General features: G+C 56.7%; 2 protein-coding genes across 3 annotated transcripts; both read left to right on the top strand.

Annotated features, from left to right (window-relative positions):
* Positions 1-1,691: 1,691 nt before the first annotated feature.
* Positions 1,692-14,784, top strand: vps37c (VPS37C subunit of ESCRT-I). The gene is made up of 5 exons (XM_030094315.1): positions 1,692-2,247; positions 2,551-2,660; positions 10,398-10,569; positions 11,676-11,758; positions 12,846-14,784. Exons 2-5 carry the CDS (start codon positions 2,568-2,570, stop codon positions 13,434-13,436), a joined length of 939 nt encoding a protein of 312 aa, XP_029950175.1. The 5' UTR covers positions 1,692-2,247; positions 2,551-2,567; the 3' UTR covers positions 13,437-14,784.
* On the top strand, positions 14,750-17,338 carry LOC115390432 (uncharacterized). Of its 2 annotated transcripts, none has more exons than XM_030094306.1 (2): positions 14,750-15,273; positions 15,468-17,338. In XM_030094306.1, exons 1-2 carry the CDS (start codon positions 14,776-14,778, stop codon positions 16,188-16,190), a joined length of 1,221 nt encoding a protein of 406 aa, XP_029950166.1. In that variant the 5' UTR covers positions 14,750-14,775; the 3' UTR covers positions 16,191-17,338. The 2 variants fall into 2 exon arrangements, with proteins under 2 accessions (XP_029950166.1, XP_029950167.1); XM_030094307.1 differs by having other exon boundaries at positions 15,305-17,338.
* The last annotated feature ends 286 nt before the right edge of the window (positions 17,339-17,624 follow it).

The following is a 17,624-nucleotide window of genomic DNA, read 5'->3' as shown; positions in this document are numbered from 1 at the left end:
TCTCTGTCAGTAGTGTTCAGGTTCTCTGTCGGTAGTGTTCAGGTTCTCTATCGGCAGTGTTCAGGTTCTCTGTCAGTAGTGTTCAGGTTCTCTATCGGCAGTGTTCAGGTTCTCTGTCAGCAGTGTTCAGGTTCTCTATCAGCAGTGTTCAGGTTCTCTGTCAGCAGTGTTCAGGTTCTCAGCAGTGTTCAGGTTCTCTGTCAGTAGTGTTCAGGTTCTGTCAACAGTGTTCAGGTTCTCTGTCAGCAGTGTTCAGGTTCTCTGTCAGTAGTGTTCAGGTTCTCTATCGGCAGTGTTCAGGTTCTCTGTCAGCAGTGTTCAGGTTCTCTGTCAGCAGTGTTCAGGTTCTCAGCAGTGTTCAGGTTCTCTGTCAGTAGTGTTCAGGTTCTGTCAACAGTGTTCAGGTTCTCTGTCAGCAGTGTTCAGGTTCTCTGTCAGTAGTGTTCAGGTTCTCTGTCAGTAGTGTTCAGGTTCTCTATCGGCAGTGTTCAGGTTCTCTGTCAGTAGTGTTCAGGTTCTCTGTCAGTAGTGTTCAGGTTCTCTATCGGCAGTGTTCAGGTTCTCTGTCAGCAGTGTTCAGGTTCTCTATCAGCAGTGTTCAGGTTCTCTATCAGCAGTGTTCAGGTACTCTGTCAGCAGTGTTCAGGTTCTCTGTCAGCAGTGTTCAGGTTCTCTGTCAGCAGTGTTCAGGTTCTCTATCAGCAGTGTTCAGGAGTGTTCAGGTACTCTGTCAGCAGTGTTCAGGTTCTCTGTCAGCAGTGTTCAGGTTCTCTATCAGCAGTGTTCAGGTACTCTGTCAGCAGTGTTCAGGTTCTCTGTCAGTAGTGTTCAGGTTCTCTGTCAGTAGTGTTCAGGTACTCTATCAGCAGTGTTCAGGTTCTCTGTCAGCAGTGTTCAGGTACTCTATCAGCAGTGTTCAGGTTCTCTGTCAGTAGTGTTCAGGTTCTCTGTCAGTAGTGTTCAGGTTCTCTGTCAGTAGTGTTCAGGTACTCTATCAGCAGTGTTCAGGTTCTCTGTCAGCAGTGTTCAGGTACTCTATCAGCAGTGTTCAGGTACTCTATCAGCAGTGTTCAGGTTCTCTGTCAGCAGTGTTCAGGTACTCTGTCAGCAGTGTTCAGGTACTCTATCAGCAGTGTTCAGGTTCTCTGTCAGTAGTGTTCAGGTTCTCTGTCAGCAGTGTTCAGGTTCTGTCAGCAGTGTTCAGGTTCTCTGTCAGTAGTGTTTAGGTTCTCTGTCAGTAGTGTTCAGGTTCTGTCAGCAGTGTTCAGGTTCTCTTTCAGTAGTGTTCAGGTTCTCTGTCAGCAGTGTTCAGGTTCTGTCAGTAGTGTTCAGGTTCTCTATCCGCAGTGTTCAGGTTCTGTCAGTAGTGTTCAGTTTCTGTCAGTAGTGTTCAGGTTCTCCATCAGCAGTGTCCAGGTTCTGTCAGTAGTGTTCAGGTTCTGTCAGCAGTGTTCAGGTTCTGTCAGCAGTGTTCAGGTTTTCCTGGTGTTCCACATAAGCAACGCTGGTTCTCTCGCGTCCCTGCTGGAACAGTACCGTCACCTCGGGGGTTTCCCTTATATCAGCTGAGCACCGGACGCTACCATTGTGATCTTGAACAGGGGGGGCGGCGTGAGGCGGCCGCAGCTAATGTGACCGGAACAGGCTGTGTGTCTCGAGCTGCTTCGTCCTGAAATGTTTTTTTTATCATACTTCCTGGAGAGGGAACGTTCGCCGGTGCTGTCTTTCTTGCGGGGAACTGTGTGTTTGTTTTTCTCTCCCCCTCGTCCCGCGCGAGCCGTGGACACTTCCCAAAATGGCGGCGGTTTCTGTCCGTGTGGAATGAAACTTTCTTATTTTTCAGCCAATTTTGCTCGATTTTCGCAGATTTAGCGACGGCCGCAGCCCTCCGCTCCTCCCAGAAGCACCACCTCGACACCGAAGCGTTCGTCTGCCGCCACGGGGACCGACGGCGGCCGTTGTCTGGGCCGGTTTATGTCGCCATTCCGCCGGGCTCGTCCTCCTAAGTTGACGCGGAAAGCCTGACATCGCTCCCGCCTGCTGTCGCGGGCCCGGAATCGTGTGCTCGGTCCGGCCCGGCTCGGCTCGGCTCGGCCCGGCTCGGCCGTCGGCCCCAGCAGCGTGCCGACCTCGGCGGGTGTGGCCGCGGCCGCGGAGCAGGTCCCGGGGAGGTGTCACGGCAGCGGGCGGCCGTGGTGGATGTCACCGGCGAGCAGCGCCAGCCTCGCGTCGGGTTGCTAGCGTCCGGTGAGTAACGGCTCGTCCCCGGGGTGTCCCCCCGGGGAACTGTCTCTCACCCCCGGCCCTGGTTGTCTCTGAAGCCTCTCTGCCTGCAGCAGAACTCACTCCTCTCCGCAGTGAACCGTACAGCTGGACTGTCTGCTTGTGTTGTGTTGTGTTGTGTTGTGGACTCTTCGCACATCGGCAGATCGGTCTCTCGTTGATAATGATCGAGTAAAAGCTTTAAACCACACCAGGGCCGCTTGAATGTCCACTTTTTCCTCCTAACATTGTTTTTATCTCTCACTTCCTGGTTTGTGTGACTGACAGCCATCCTGGCCAATCAGATGGAGAAGCTCCAGGACCTGAGCCAATCAGAGCTGCAGGAGCTCCTGGACAACCCGGAGAGGGTGGAGTCGATGGCTCTGGAGTCCGACGAGGTAAAGCAGAGCCAGGCTCAGCTGTCAGACCGAGACAGATCTGTACCACCATGGGAATCGAACCAGTCATCTGGAGTGAGCCAGACCCCCAAAATCAGAAGCTGCAAAAACTATTCCAAATAAATCTACGTTTGATGAATATATTTTCACGAAACCTTGACATTTGTTCCCGGAACGGCCTATGAGAGGTGACGGTTTATCGTCATGAGGGCAGGTAGGAAATCCACTGTCACTGACGCCGAGCGCCCACATACTGCGCAACGGCTGCGGAGTGCAGACGCCGTGCAGGTCGCGGCCGTTCCGCAGCCGTACTAGTGCACCCACCTGATGCGGGACGGCAGCGTCTCCGCACTCCGCCTTCTGACCAGAGGAGCGCTCAGCCATGCGTGGGATTATGTTTCCATGACGATCTCCGTGTAAACATGTTTGAACAGGCGCTTCGTATCGTTACAGTTCACTCACCGCTCACACCAGCAGCTCCAGCTGCTGCTGCCCGAGTGCTCTCCTTCCTGCTGGCGTCTTTAGAAACAGGATGACTGCTGTCAGAGAGGATTCTGGGTCTTGTTCCTCCAGGATCACTTTCTCTTCGTCAGCCATGCTGCTCTCCAGATTAAAAACTTCACTACTCCTTTGTTTTGCGATGCCAGAGCGTGTTCAGGCTTCAAAATAAAACACTCATCCATAAAAGTGTATATTTACACTTTTATTTACATGTAAAAACCTGTGTGACAGCTTCAGTAGTGATCTGTATAGATATTTATATCAATAATGTGCCTTATTTTGATAAAACGGATGTTGCTCTCCTTTGGTTTCCTGCTGCTGCTTTGACATGATGGGAAATGGACTCCGGCTCCGCTGCGCCTCGGCAAAAGTAGAACCGGTCCGAAGTAGTGCGGAGAGCGGGACGACGGCGGGCGGACGCTCGACGCAGCCCTCGCCGGGCTGCGGGCGCTCTGCGACTTCATTGACTTCAATGGGTGCGTAAAGTGCTGCGCTGCGCTGCGCTGCCACCCGCGCAGCGCAGCGCAGTATGTGGCACTGGCCCTTAAAGTCACTCCCATTGCTCAGCAGTCCGCCCCTTTAAACAGCCGGTCCGCCCCTTTAAACAGCCGGTCCACCCCTTTAAACAGCCGGTCCACCCCTTTAAACAGCCGGTCTGCCCCTTTAAACAGCCAGTCTGCCCCTTTAAACAGCCAGTCCGCCCCTTTAAACAGCTGGTCCGCCCCTTTAAACAGCTGGTCCGCCCCTTTAAACAGCCAGTCTGCCCCTTTAAACAGCTGGTCCGCCCCTTTAAACAGCCAGTCTGCCCCTTTAAACAGCCGGTCCGCCCCTTTAAACAGCTGGTCCGCCCCTTTAAACAGCTGGTCCGCCCCTTTAAACAGCCAGTCTGCCCCTTTAAACAGCTGGTCCGCCCCTTTAAACAGCTGGTCCGCCCCTTTAAACAGCCAGTCTGCCCCTTTAAACAGCTGGTCCGCCCCTTTAAACAGCCAGTCTGCCCCTTTAAACAGCTGGTCCGCCCCTTTAAACAGCCAGTCCACCCCTTTCAACAGCCGGTCCGCCCCTTTAAACAGCTGGTCCGCCCCTTTAAACAGCTGGTCTGCCCCTTTAAACAGCCGGTCCACCCCTTTAAACAGCCAGTCTGCCCCTTTAAACAGCTGGTCTGCCCCTTTAAACAGCCGGTCCACCCCTTTAAACAGCCAGTCTGCCCCTTTAAACAGCTGGTCCGCCCCTTTAAACAGCTGGTCCGCCCCTTTAAACAGCCGGTCCAGACCTTTAAACAGCTGGTCCAGACCTTTAAAGGTGCATTAAGGAGTTTTACAACCTTAAAAATACTTATTTTCCACCATAAACATATTCCACATTTTTAATGCTGTGTACAATGAGCCCTGACAGATTCATCACCAGAACCTCTAACAGGCTAAACTGTCACTTGAAAGTCACAGTGCCGGTCCGGCTGGTTAGGTTTCGTTTTGTCCGCCATTACTCCGCCAGATGCTTAGTGAGCAACAACTGAGCAGGATCTTCCAGGAAGTCAGAACAGACTGGCTTCTAGCACTGCAGCTCCACACAGACTCCACCAGGTAGAAGAAACCTAAATCTTACTGCAGCGCTGCTAAACGAGCGAAGACGGAGTCCCCCTCTAACGTGCACGGGAGCCACAGGGACGAGTGTTTCACTAAGCTGCATTACGCCCAAGGCCTGCAGGGGGCGCTGTTTCGCTTAAAACGTGCAAACTCCTTAAGGCACCTTTAAACAGCCGGTCCACCCCTTTAAACAGCCAGCCTGCCCCTTTAAACATCCCCTCACCTCCATCACCAGATGTTTTGGTTTTTTCCTTTCAAAATAAGACAACTCTGCCGTCAGCCGCTGCTGCTGAGCAGGATGAAGAGGGAAAACAGAGACAGAAACAGACTGAGACAGACTGAGACAGACTCAGAGACAGACTCAGAAACAGAGACAGACTCAGACTCAGAGACAGAAACAGAGACAGACTCAGAGACAGAGACAGACTCGGACTCAGAGACAGACTCAGACTCGGACAGAGACAGTGGAGCTGCAGAGCGACAGCAGCTGGACGGGAATCCAGTATTAAGATGTAACGTCAGCAAAGCTCAGCTCAGCTGGACCCGGTCTCCAGACCCGGTCTCCAGACCCGCTGCCAGGATGGACATTTAGAATGAAGAGCTGCTCGCCTCCTGGACCCACGGCTGCAGGCCGCTGGCCAATCACGGCCTTCCCCCGGACTGAAGACCCTCATGGGGGGCCGCTGCTCAGCGATGCTCAGGGACTTCCTGTCCAGCATGGACAAGTGGGGGGAATGTCCCTGGAGTCCTTCTCCACGTCCAGAGGCTTGTCTCCATGTCCACCGCCTGCAGCTTCCACACAGTGTCCACCTCCAGCAGAACCTTTAATCCAGACTCTGCAGCAGCAGAGGAGAACGTCGTCAGCATACGTCCAACGCTGAGAGGACCGGCTGCTCCAGGACGGCCGCTGGACCGGCTCTCAGGTCCAGCTGCAGCAGGAGCGTCCATGTGTCCTGTCCCCAGCGGGGGGCGCTGTGCTGGATGTGATATATCGTTCTGTCAGACGGGTTAGCGTCATGTTCTACATTGGGAATGTTCAGCCAGATCCTCTCGGCAGTTCCTTGTTGAACCATTGACAATCCACGGTTACCGTAGCGACAATGCTAACCGTCTCCTCCTCGGGTCTGGTCTTGGCGGTGACTCTGGCGTCTCTGTGGTTACCGTAGCGACAATGCTAACCGTCTCCTCCTCGGGTCTGGCCTTGGCGGTGGCTCTGGCGTCTCCGTGGTTACCGTAGCGACAATGCTAACCGTCTCCTCCTCGGGTCTGGCCTTGGCGGTGGCTCTGGCGTCTCCGTGGTTACCGTAGCGACAATGCTAACCGTCTCCTCCTCGGGTCTGGCCTTGGCGGTGGCTCTGGCATCTCCGTGGTTACCGTAGCGACGATGCTAACCGTAGGCCTGTCACGAAAGTCAATAAATCAATTAATTGCACGATAAGAAAAAATGAGGTCGGTAAGTTTGCCAGGCGCGATAAATTTACATTTTCCAAAGACACTAGAAATGTCTCATACCGACTCCTGTCGGCTTGTAGCGTGATGAGGAGTGAGCTAGTGATGCACCGACAATTCGGCCACCGAGATTTGTCGGCAAAAAATGGCTCAAAAGTGTATATTCGGCTTTTGGCCGAAAGAAAAAAAATCAGGAGGACAGACGTCTCCCGTGGGGACAGACCAGAAAGCGGGCCTCACCATGCTTCTGACTTCCTGGTTTCCGCAGGAGTCAGAACGGTTCCTGTGGGGAGAACCGGCTCGGGGCCCTGATGTGGCTCCTCCTGTCATGGTGGACGATTCTCCACCGGGAGGCAGTGTGAGCGGGGTGAACGGTGGGGACAGGGTTGGACCGTGGGGACAGGGTTGGTTGGACCGTGGGGACAGGGTTGGACTGTGGGGACATCGTTGGACCGTGGGGACAGGGTTGGACGGACCGTGGGGACAGGGTTGGTTGGACCGTGGGGACAGGGTTGGTTGGACTGTGGGGACATAGTTGGACTGTGGGGACAGGGTTGGTTGGACCGTGGGGACATCATTGGACTGTGGGGACAGGGTTGGTGGACAGTGGGGACAGAGTTGGTTGGACCGTGGGGACATCGTTGGACCGTGGGGACAGGGTTGGTGGACCGTGGGGACGGGGTTGGGTGGACCCTGCTGAGGAGACTTGGACCCCTGCTGGACGGCCCGGCTGGTGTTGGGGAGCTGGACGTCCTGGTGGCTCCGGCCTCGCCACCCTGCTGCAGCGCCCTCTGGTGGCCGATTGTCCTCAGAGGCAAAGAGGGACGACGGGGACGCAGGGTCCCATCAGAATCTGGGATTTCCCTCGTCTAAGAAGTCCAGCGTGTCTGGTCTCCAGTGCTGGGAGGTACTGACCGGCACGCTGACGAAGATGTTTTTATGATGCCGCGTTCACACCGAACGCGTCAAACGCGCCGCGTCTGGTGGGAAGCCGGCCGTACTTCCTGTGTTAGCTTAGCATCATGGCTAACCCTGTGGAGCGGGTGGCTTGGCTTTATCTGCTTCGTAAAGCCAGACGACGACGCCGTGGGCGGGCAGGACGCCGTGCCTGGAGCTCGATGTGATCCACAGACGGTAGAGTTTGACGAGTTTCACCATTCGCTCCAGGAGCTGCGCCAGGATGAGTGTGGCTTTCCCCGGCCCCGCCCCCTGACCTACGTCACCATAAAGACGCTCTCTGATTGGTTTGCCGCAAAATCGCGACGCGTCAAAGTTCAGATCTCCCAACTTCAGCGTCGGACGCAAAATCGCGTCGCGTCGCGTCTCGTCGCGGCTGGAACGCGCATTCCCATTTGTTGTCAATTGTCTTTTGACGCAAAGTCGCGGAAAGCACTTGGCGTTGTGAACGCAGCTTCAGACGCATTGAGTCGGTTCCACGCCTCAGGTTGGAACAACACGAGTCATGAATGATCCACAAATCTCCTCGTCTGGAACCTGTTGGCACGTTTTGAATCATGAATATCCAATTTAACTTACCTTTCTTCATATCGGTCCGTGTTTGTCCAGAATGGACCAGTTTCTGTGTTTTTCAACAAAGAGAGGAGAAATGTCTTCAAACCATCCAGCAGCAGTGAATCATGGGACGAGCTCTTCTAGACACACAGCAAGTTAACCGGTTAGCAAGCTTCTCTGTGAAGTAGAATGTGTCTCACTTGGACATGGACAGACACACTACAGCAGCAGGTCCGGGAGAACCTGTGGACAGTTCATACAGTGGACTGAAGCAGGACTCGACCTGAGTCCAGAACCCTGGAGAACCCGGTTCTTCATGGAGCAGCTTGATGTTGGATCGTCCTGCAGTGACGCACAGCGTCTCAGTCTGGTCCACATTCCGTTCTGTCAGGGTGATGGGGTCTGGAGGGTCCTGTCAGGGTGATGGGGTCTGGAGGGTCCTGTCAGGGTGATGGGGTCTGGAGGGTCCTGTCAGGGTGATGGGGTCTGGACGGTCCTGTCAGGGTGATGGGTTCTGGAGGGTTCTGTCAGGGTGATGGGGTCTGGAGGGTCCTGTCAGGGTGATGGGGTCTGGAGGGTCCTGTCAGGGTGATGGGGTCTGGACGGTCCTGTCAGGGTGATGGGTTCTGGAGGGTCCTGTCAGGGTGATGGGTTCTGGAGGGTTCTGTCAGGGTGATGGGGTCTGGACGGTCCTGTCAGGGTGATGGGTTCTGGAGGGTCCTGTCAGGGTGATGGGTTCTGGAGGGTCCTGTCAGGGTGATGGGGTCTGGACGGTCCTGTCAGGGTGATGGGTTCTGAAGGGTCCTGTCAGGGTGATGGGTTCTGGAGGGTTCTGTCAGGGTGATGGGGTCTGGACGGTCCTGTCAGTGTGATGGGGTCTGGACGGTCCTGTCAGGGGGATGGGGTCTGGAGGGTCCTGTCAGGGGGATGGGGTCTGGAGGGTCCTGGTAGTGCTTTATGGCCCGCTCTGAACGGCTCCATCATCGCGTTTCTGCTTATTTAGAGTTCCAGTTTTCCCAGAATTCATTTGTGTTTATGGACGCCTTGATAGCATTTTCTCTCTCTCTCTCTCTCTCTCTCTCTCTCTCTCTCTCTCTCTCTCTCTCTCTCTCTCTCTCTCTCTCTCGTTGATGCGGTGATTTCCATGATGACGTCACCGTATTGTGGCTACGTTAGCGTGGCTACGTTAGCATGGCTACATTAGCGTGGCTACGTTAGCATGGCTACATTAGCGTGGCTACGTTAGCGCGCTAGCTGTTTCTGGACACAGTGAGATTTCCTTGGAGAATAGCAAGCATTGACCAGAGAGCTGGTCCTGGTCCGGGGGACGATCTGTCCTCAGGTAACGGGGACCGAGCTCCTCTCCATTGTTTACCTCGCCGTGTTCTGTCGCCATGATGATGTCATCAACGTGGGACACCATCAGTTCGGGAAAATGCTGCCACGCAGCTCCCTGCAGGAGACCAGACCCAGACCCGGGTCTGCAGGAGGTCAGACCCAGACCCGGGTCTGCAGGAGGTCAGACCCAGACCCGGGTCTGCAGGAGACCAGACCCGGGTCTGCAGGAGACCAGACCCGGGTCTGCAGGAGGTCAGACCCGGGTCTGCAGGAGGTCAGACCCAGACCCGGGTCTGCAGGAAACCAGACCCGGGTCTGCAGGAGGTCAGACTCAGACCCGGGTCTGCAGGAGGTCAGACTCAGACCCGGGTCTGCAGGAAACCAGACCCGGGTCTGCAGGAGGTCAGACTCAGACCCGGGTCTGCAGGAGGTCAGACTCAGACCCGGGTCTGCAGGAGGTCAGACCCAGACCCGGGTCTGCAGGAGGTCAGACTAGAGGTATATGAAATCCGTTTTATTTCTTCCCAGATTCCGTTTTTTCCGTTTTAATATTTCTGAATTGGGTATTTTGCTTCTTCTGCTCTTTTTTACCATGAAGTGTCTGGTCAGTGGAAATGAATAAATGTCCACAATTTAATAGGATATAACAGTCCATTTAATGTTCAAAGTGCCGCAACAAAGAAATACGTTTCATTAAAATTTAAAGAGAAATAATAGATAGTAATAAACCCTCCAGGTCACATGTGTCTCTGCGAGTCCGGTCCTCGGGACGGTGGCAGCCTTGACAGAACGGCTTCCCCTGAGAACGGTCCGGGTCCTGATCTGCTCTGCTCACTCTGGAGTGTGAGAGGGGAGGGGCAGCTCGCTTGGACATCCTGTTGTTGTGTTAGCATTAGCATTAGCATTAGCATGGTAGGGGCATGGTTTAAGTGACGTATCGCGTTGCAGCAGCTGGACCGGCCCCCCTGCATGTCAGCTCTGCACTAAAAGGTTCCATTTTCTCCCGAAAACTGAATTTCAGGCCAGATTCGGGCCGATTCCGCAATAATCTGCGTTTTACTCCAGTTCCGTGTTATTGGTCATTTCCCCGATTCCGTTAACACGGATTTCATATGGCTCTAGGTCAGACCCAGACCCGGATCTGCAGGAGGTCAGACCCAGACCCGGGTCTGCAGGAGGTCAGACCCAGACCCGGGTCTGCAGGAGGTCAGACCCGGGTCGACCAGCTAGTTCCAGTGGGAAGGAGGAAATGGATATGACCTCTGACCTCTCAGCCCATGTCTCGGTGTGTCCTCCCTCAGCCGTCTCACCGACAGTCCCTTCCTGTCCGTCCCCGTCCCCGTCCCCGTCCCAGATCCAGAACATCCAGCTGGAGCGGGAGATGGCGCTGGCCTCCAACCGCAGCCTGGCGGAGCAGAACCTGGACATGCGGCCCCGGCTGGAGGCGCAGAAGCAGGCGCTGGTGGAGCGCTACTGCCACCTGGAGGCCGTCCGGGAGGACTACCGGCAGCACTGCTCCCTCAGAGGTAGGACGTCTCACCCCGGAGCCCAACCCCTGGTTCAGGGACCCAAACTCATCCCATCAGATACAGAGCAGGGGGGTCTGGAGGGGGAACGGGGGTCCCTCAGCTTCACACTCACAGCTGGCAGGAACAGCTATATGTGGAGTTCTGTGCAGGTCACAGTGCAAGGCATTCTGGGACGGAGCAGGTCTCGACCTGGCAGGACTTTCAGTTTCAGTTCAACCCTGGAAAAGAGACGGACGAGTTCAGTCCATCTGTCCAAAGACTGCTGCTGGTTACTGTACTGACTGGATGTCTCTCTGTCTCTCTCTCTCTGTCTCCTCTCTCTCTGTCTCTTTGTGTCTCTCTCTCTCTCTCTGTTTCTCTCTGTCTGCCCCTCTCTCTCTCCCTCTCTCTCTCTCTCCCTCTCTCTGTCTCTCTCTCCCTCTCCCCGCTCTCCCTCTCTGTCTCTCTCCCTCTCTCTCTCTCCCTCTCTCTGTCCCTCTCTCCCTCTCTCTCCCTCTCCCTCTCTCTCTCTCCCCGCTCTCCCTCTCTGTCTCTCTCCCTCTCTGCCTCTCTCCCTCTCTCTGTCTCTCTCTCCCTCTCTCCCTCTCTCTCTCTCTCTCTCTCGCCCCCGCTCTCCCTCTCTGCCTCTGTCCCTCTCTCCCTCTCTCTCCCTCTCTCTCTCCCCGCTCTCCCTCTCTGCCTCTCTCCCTCTCTCTGTCTCTCTCTCTCTCCCCGCTCTCCCTCTCTCCCTCTCTGTCTCTCCCTCTCTCCCCGCTCTCCCTCTCTCCCTCTCTCTCTCTCCCCGCTCTCCCTCTCTGTCTCTCTCCCTCTCTGCCTCTCTCCCTCTCTCTGTCTCTCTCTCCCTCTCTCCCTCTCTCTCTCTCTCTCTCTCCCCGCTCTCCCTCTCTGCCTCTGTCCCTCTCTCCCTCTCTCTCCCTCTCTCTCTCTCCCCGCTCTCCCTCTCTGCCTCTCTCCCTCTCTCTGTCTCTCTCTCTCTCTCTCCCCGCTCTCCCTCTCTCCCTCTCTGTCTCTCCCTCTCTCCCCGCTCTCCCTCTCTCTCTCTCCCTCTCTCTCTCTCCCCGCTCTCCCTCTCTGTCTCTCTCCCTCTCTCTGTCTCGTCTCAGACGGGATGGCTGGCCAGGTGTCTCCGGAGGCGTTATTCTCTCGGCTGCAGACAGAGGGCGGCAAGACGGAGGCGGAGTCGGAGGTAGGAGTGTTTCAGACTGGAGCTCTGAAAGGTTCCAGAACAAATTTGACTGAAATAAGATTATTTAGTCTTTTTCACTTCAATTTATTTTTGTATTTTTATTTGTCCTCATTATTCTGTATTTATTTCTGAATTACTCATCTTTTCAACCTCTGTATTTATGTGTTTTATTTTCATCTGACATTCATTTGTTCGTTGATCTGCTTCGGTCACGTTTCTGTCTCCACTGTTTCCAGTCTTGGCTTTTCTTCCCACTTTGATTTCTGCCAGATGTTTATATTTATGTGCCTCCCTTCTGCATTCCCGCCCCATTATGTAAATGAGGGGGCGGGGTTTCAGCCGTGTGTGACGTTGAGGAGCTAACGGGAAGGAGCTAACGGTGCATTTAAAGGGATGTTTGTGAGGCTAACGGGGAGGAGCTAACGGGGTGTTTCAAGGGGCATGGGGAGGAGCTAACGGGGAGGGGCTAACGGGGAGGGGCTAACGGGGAGGGGCTAACGGGGTGTTTCAAGGGGCATGGGGAGGAGCTAACGGGGAGGGGCTAACGGGGAGGGGCTAACGGGGAGGGGCTAACGGGGAGGAGCTAACGGGGTGTTTCAAGGGGCATGGGGTGGAGCTAACGGGGAGGGGCTATCAGGGAGGAGCTATCAGGGAGGAGCTATCAGGGAGGAGCTAGCAGGGAGGAGCTAGCAGCAGAAACTATCAGGTTCTTTAAGGGGCCGTCTCCCGGGTCCAGGTGGGGGCGTACCCCTGCGGTGCTGTGCGGCTGTAGGGGGCGGTGCTGTGCGGCTGTAGGGGGCGGTGCTGTGCGGCTGTAGGGGGGCCCTGCGGTGCTGTGCGGCTGTAGGCGGGGCCCTGGTGACGCTGTGCGGCTGTAGGGGGCGGTGCTGTGCGACTGTAGGCGGGGCCCTGGTGACGCTGTGCGGCTGTAGGGGGCGGTGCTGTGCGACTGTAGGCGGGGCCCTGGTGACGCTGTGCGGCTGTAGGCGGGGCCCTGGTGACGCTGTGCGGCTGTAGGCGGGGCCCTGGTGACGCTGTGCGGCTGTAGGCGGGGCCCTGGTGACGCTGTGCTCTCTGTGCCCTGCAGGCTCTGGCGGATGAGTTTCTGGAAGGCTCTCTGGGTCTGGACTCCTTCCTGGAGCGCTTCCTGTCGCTGCGCTGTCTGGCTCACCGCCGCCGCGTCCGCATCGAGAAGCTGCAGGAGATCCTGCGGCAGAGGAGCGAGGGGAGCCCCGCCCCCCCCGCCGCCGCCGCCGAGGACCCGGCCGCCGCCGTCCAGCAGCAGCAGCAGCCCGCCTCCAACCCCCCCGCCTCCTCCCAGCCCGCCGCCTCCTCTGGGCTCCCGTACGGCCCGTACCCCGTCGCCCCGCCCAACCCCCCTCCCCCCGCGGCGGGGGCCGCCAACCCCCCCTACCCAAGCCCCGGCTATCCCGGGTCCCGGCCGGCCTTCGGGCCCCCGGCGGCGCCCGCCTGTCCGTACCCGGCCCGGCCCTCCTTCCCCGGCCCGCACCCGGGCTCGGCGTTCGGCCAGTACGCCCCATCAGGCCCCGCCCCCTACCCCGCCTCCTACAGCTACGGGGGCTACAGCTACCCGGCCGGGCCCCCCTACAGCAATCAGTCCCCCACGGGGAGGCCCCTGTACAGACCGGGCTACGGGGTCCCGCAGCCGTACTCCTGAGAGCCCTGCGGCCGAACCCCTCTTTACCCCCCCTTTACCCCCCGACCCCCCCCACTCCAGAGGTCTCTGGCTTTACTTATCTTTGTTGCACTACTCTTCTCTCCTCTTGATGTCTGCCTCCACCCCCGCCCCGACCGCCAGCCCCGCCCCCGCCCCGACCGTCAGCCCCGCCCCCAATCCGCCCGCCAGCCCCGCCCCCAATCCGCCCCTGCCCCACTAGTCTCAGGTTGTTGTGTTGAAGTGTCCAGACGCTCCTGCGCCCCCCCCGACCCCCCGGACCCTCGATCCTCGATCTTCGACCCTCATCTGAAGTGTGTGTGTGTGTTTGTTGCTGCTGGACGATCAGAAAGACGAAATGGGCAATGTTCCCACACACACACACACACACACACACACACACACACACACACACACACACACACACACACGTGCACGATGGCAGCAGGCCTGTGTTTGTGGCGGTTCTTCTGGCGGTTTGAATGGGTTTGCTAACGCTAAGCTAATGCCAAGCTAATGCTAACGCTAGCTCCTCTGATCAGTCTGTCTTTGACCAGAGAGAGTTTGAGCTTTGTTTTCTGTTCATTTCAAAAAGGCCACCTCGCTCTGTGTGTGTGTGTGTGTGTGTGTGTGTGTGTGTGTGTGTGTGTGTGTGTGTGTGTGTGTGTGTGTGTGTGTGTGTGTGTGTGTGTGTGTGTGTGTGTGTCAGGGGGTGTAATATCTCTTGTGTGCAGCAGGTGCTGATGTTGAGTCACTGTTACGGCTTCATGCTTCATTTGGAGTTGTTTTTTTCTTGTAGGGCCGTGGAGCTGGTGTAGAGGTGAACTGGAGGATGAGCTAACGAGCTAATGTAGCAGCCACCCCCCCCCCACCCAAACCCAGACACCCAACCCCTCCCCCACCCAAACCCCCCCCCACCCCCCCCCCCCAATTCCTGGATTGAGAATCATATTTTCCAGAAGTTTAATTTGAATAAAAGTGATTTGTAGCTTCCAGCATTTCCACAAACTGGCAGCATATCAGTATCAGCAGGATTGGTGTGTGTGTGTGTGTGTGTGTGTGTGTGTGTGTGTGTGTGTGTGTGTGTGTGTGTGTGTGTGTGTGTGTGTGTGTGTGTGTGTGTGTGTGTGTTGGATACAGGAGGTGCGGTGAGGGCTTCGACTGTTTTCCTGTAAAACAGAATAGAAAAGTTGGAACCATTTTAAAGCAGCTTGTTGCTCGTTCAGTGTGAACATGGGCATTCTTTATCACTAACACACACACACACACACCAGAGCCTCACCCCTTCCACCCGCGTCCCCCCTCCCCCCCCCTTTTGTTAGACATGAACTGATGCTTGACAATGAATCCCAGAAGAAAACCTTTCAGTTCCTGTTGTTTCCACCCTTATCTGTGTGTGTGTGTGTGTGTGTGTGTGTGTGTGTGTGTGTGTGTGTGTGTACTGAGGTCAGGCCTGTGGATCATCTGCAGCCTGGAGACGATCAGAAGCTCCGCCTCCTGTGAGCCTCGTCCACTTCACCAGAACACTTCTTGTTGGTCCAGTACCGTGGAGAGGCGTGTCAGTGGCGTGTCAGTGGTGTGTCAGTGGCGTGTCAGAGGCGTGTCAGAGGTGTGTCAGAGGTGTGTCAGAGGTGTGTCAGTGGCGTGTCAGAGGCGTGTCAGAGGTGTGTCAGAGGCGTGTCAGTGGCGTGTCAGAGGCGTGTCAGTGGCGTGTCAGTGGCGTGTCAGTGGCGTGTCAGAGGCGTATCAGAGGCGTATCAGAGGCGTGTCAGTGGCGTGTCAGTGGCGTGTCAGAGGCGTGTCAGTGGCGTGTGTGAGGCGTGTCAGAGGCGTGTCAGTGGTGTATCAGGCGTATCAGTGGCGTGTCAGAGGCGTGTCAGTGGCGTGTCAGAGGCGTGTCAGTGGCGTGTGTGAGGCGTGTCAGAGGCGTGTCAGTGGTGTATCAGGCGTATCAGTGGCGTGTCAGAGGCGTGTCAGTGGCATGTCGGAGGCGTGTCAGTGGCGCGTCAGAGGCGCGTCAGAGGCGCGTCAGAGGCGCGTCAGAGGCGCGTCAGTGGCGTGTCAGTGGCGTGTCAGTGGCGTGTCAGTGGCGTGTCAGAGGCGTGTCAGTGGCGTGTCAGTGGCGTGTCAGAGGCGTGTCAGTGGTGTGTCAGTGGCGCGTCAGAGGCGTGTCAGTGGCGTGTCAGAGGCGCGTCAGTGGCGTGTCAGAGGCGTGTCAGTGGCGTGTCAGAGGCGTGTCAGTGGCGCGTCAGAGGCGTGTCAGTGGCATGTCGGAGGCGTGTCGGAGGCGTGTCAGTGGCGCGTCAGAGGCGCGTCAGAGGCGCGTCAGTGGCGTGTCAGAGGCGTGTCAGAGGCGTGTCAGTGGTGTGTCAGTGGCGTGTCAGTGGCGTGTCAGAGGCGTGTCAGTGGTGTGTCAGTGGCACGTCAGAGGCGTGTCAGAGGCGTGTCAGTGGCGTGTCAGGGGCCAACAGAGTGGATCCTGGTCAGTGGACTGGACTCTGGACTGGTTCTAAACCGCCTGTGGCGATGGAGGCTGAACTCCTGGAGGACTCTTTGACCCTTCAAGCTGCTGGACGGTTGAGCAGCCGGAGCTCCTCCAAGAGCCGGCAAGCCGGAGGCCGCTGTGCCGGGGGGGGCGCTGTGCCGGGGGGGCCGCTGTGCCGAGGGGGCCGCTGTGCCGGGGGGCCGCTGTGCCGGGGGCTGCCCCTCCTGGGGCCGCTCCGTGTTGAGGACGGGCTCACGGTGGTTTGCAGGTGACCAGGACGCTGGCTGGCTGAGTTCTGGTTTGGGCTGGTTTTCTTTCACCAGCTGAGGATCAGTCACTGCTTCGTCTTTGCCTGGAACCCCGGATCCAGCAGCAGGCTGATGGAGCTGAGAACCTGGAGGAGCCCCTCCCCCTCGGCGCTCAGCGGACCGCTGGCTGCCCGGTCAAACCGACTGACGAGTCTCTGGCTGCGGAAATCCTCCCTGATGAGGTTCAGACTCCAGCTACCTTCAACGTCACGACGCGGCGGACTTCATGAAAACCGGATCTTCGTTTAAAACTGTATCAGCAGCGTTGTGCTCGCCAGCAGCTGATAACCACCGATCAGCTGTTCCGGTCATTCACTTCTCCACCTGGTGGTACTGATTGGTATTACACTCTGTGAAACCGCCACACCCCCTGGATCGCTTTAGGTTTGCTTTAGACCAGATTGCACTTTGAATGTAGCATTCACTCATTCATTCAGTTAGGAGTTCAGTGTCTTGCTTAAGGGCACTTTGGCATGTGGATGAGGGAGATGGGGAATTGAACCAAAAACTTCTCAATTGTGAAACGACCACTTTACCAGCTGAGGCTCCGGAGGAGTTGGTGTGATTGGCAGAAATCGGGACTCTTCCAGGGCTTCCGGGACGGGGTCGTCATGACAACACTCCACATGTCTTATCTTCAGTCCAGCCACCAGAGGGCGCCAGCTACAGGTCCTTCAGCTGCAATGCCACGCAGCTCCACATGGTGGCAGCAAGTCCTCGCTCTGCTCCAGGTGTCCTCAGGACAGTCCTGGAGCCTGAACGCCAGAATCCAGATGATCAGATTCCAGACAGTCGGGACCCGGGGGGTCGGGATCCGGGCGGTCGGGACCCGGGGGGTCCGGTCGGGACGGCGGTGGTGAAAACAGAAGCAGTGTTCGCGCAGAAGCACAAGGAGAAGACGTAGTCCAGCATTAATATATTCAGAGGAAAACCTTGCAGGCGGTCTCGGTTCTGCGCAGGCGGTCTCGGTTCTGCGCAGGCGGTCTCGGTTCTGCGCAGGCGGAGGAATCCCGTTCGCTGAGGACTGCAGATTGTTTTTAAAATAAATGGAAGCTTTTCTTTCTGGGTGTGGAAAATAAACTGACGTTGATCTAAACTGGACTCTGGTCTTTATTTAACCTGCATCACTGGACCGGGTCTGGATCAGGGTCTGGAGCAGGCTCTGGAACAGGTTCTAGAATGATCTGCAGACCCACACGGAGGGGAAGTGATTCCTGCTCTCGTCTCACAGTGAGACGGTCCACAGTTCAAGTCCAGGTCTCTGATCCTGTAGAGGACTGGACCGTGCTGGACAGACTGCAGGACCAGGGCCGGGTTCAGACCCACCGGGTTCTAGATCCTGGACTCAAGGGGCTGGTTTTGTGTCGACCTCGCCGGTGACCTCTGCTTTTGAAGGTC

This window comes from Salarias fasciatus, chromosome 6 (genome assembly GCF_902148845.1).
Source record: "Salarias fasciatus chromosome 6, fSalaFa1.1, whole genome shotgun sequence".
NCBI lineage: Eukaryota > Metazoa > Chordata > Actinopteri > Blenniiformes > Blenniidae > Salarias > Salarias fasciatus.
The sequence above is the reverse complement of the archived record's forward strand: the minus strand, read 5'-3'. Positions and strand labels throughout refer to the sequence as shown.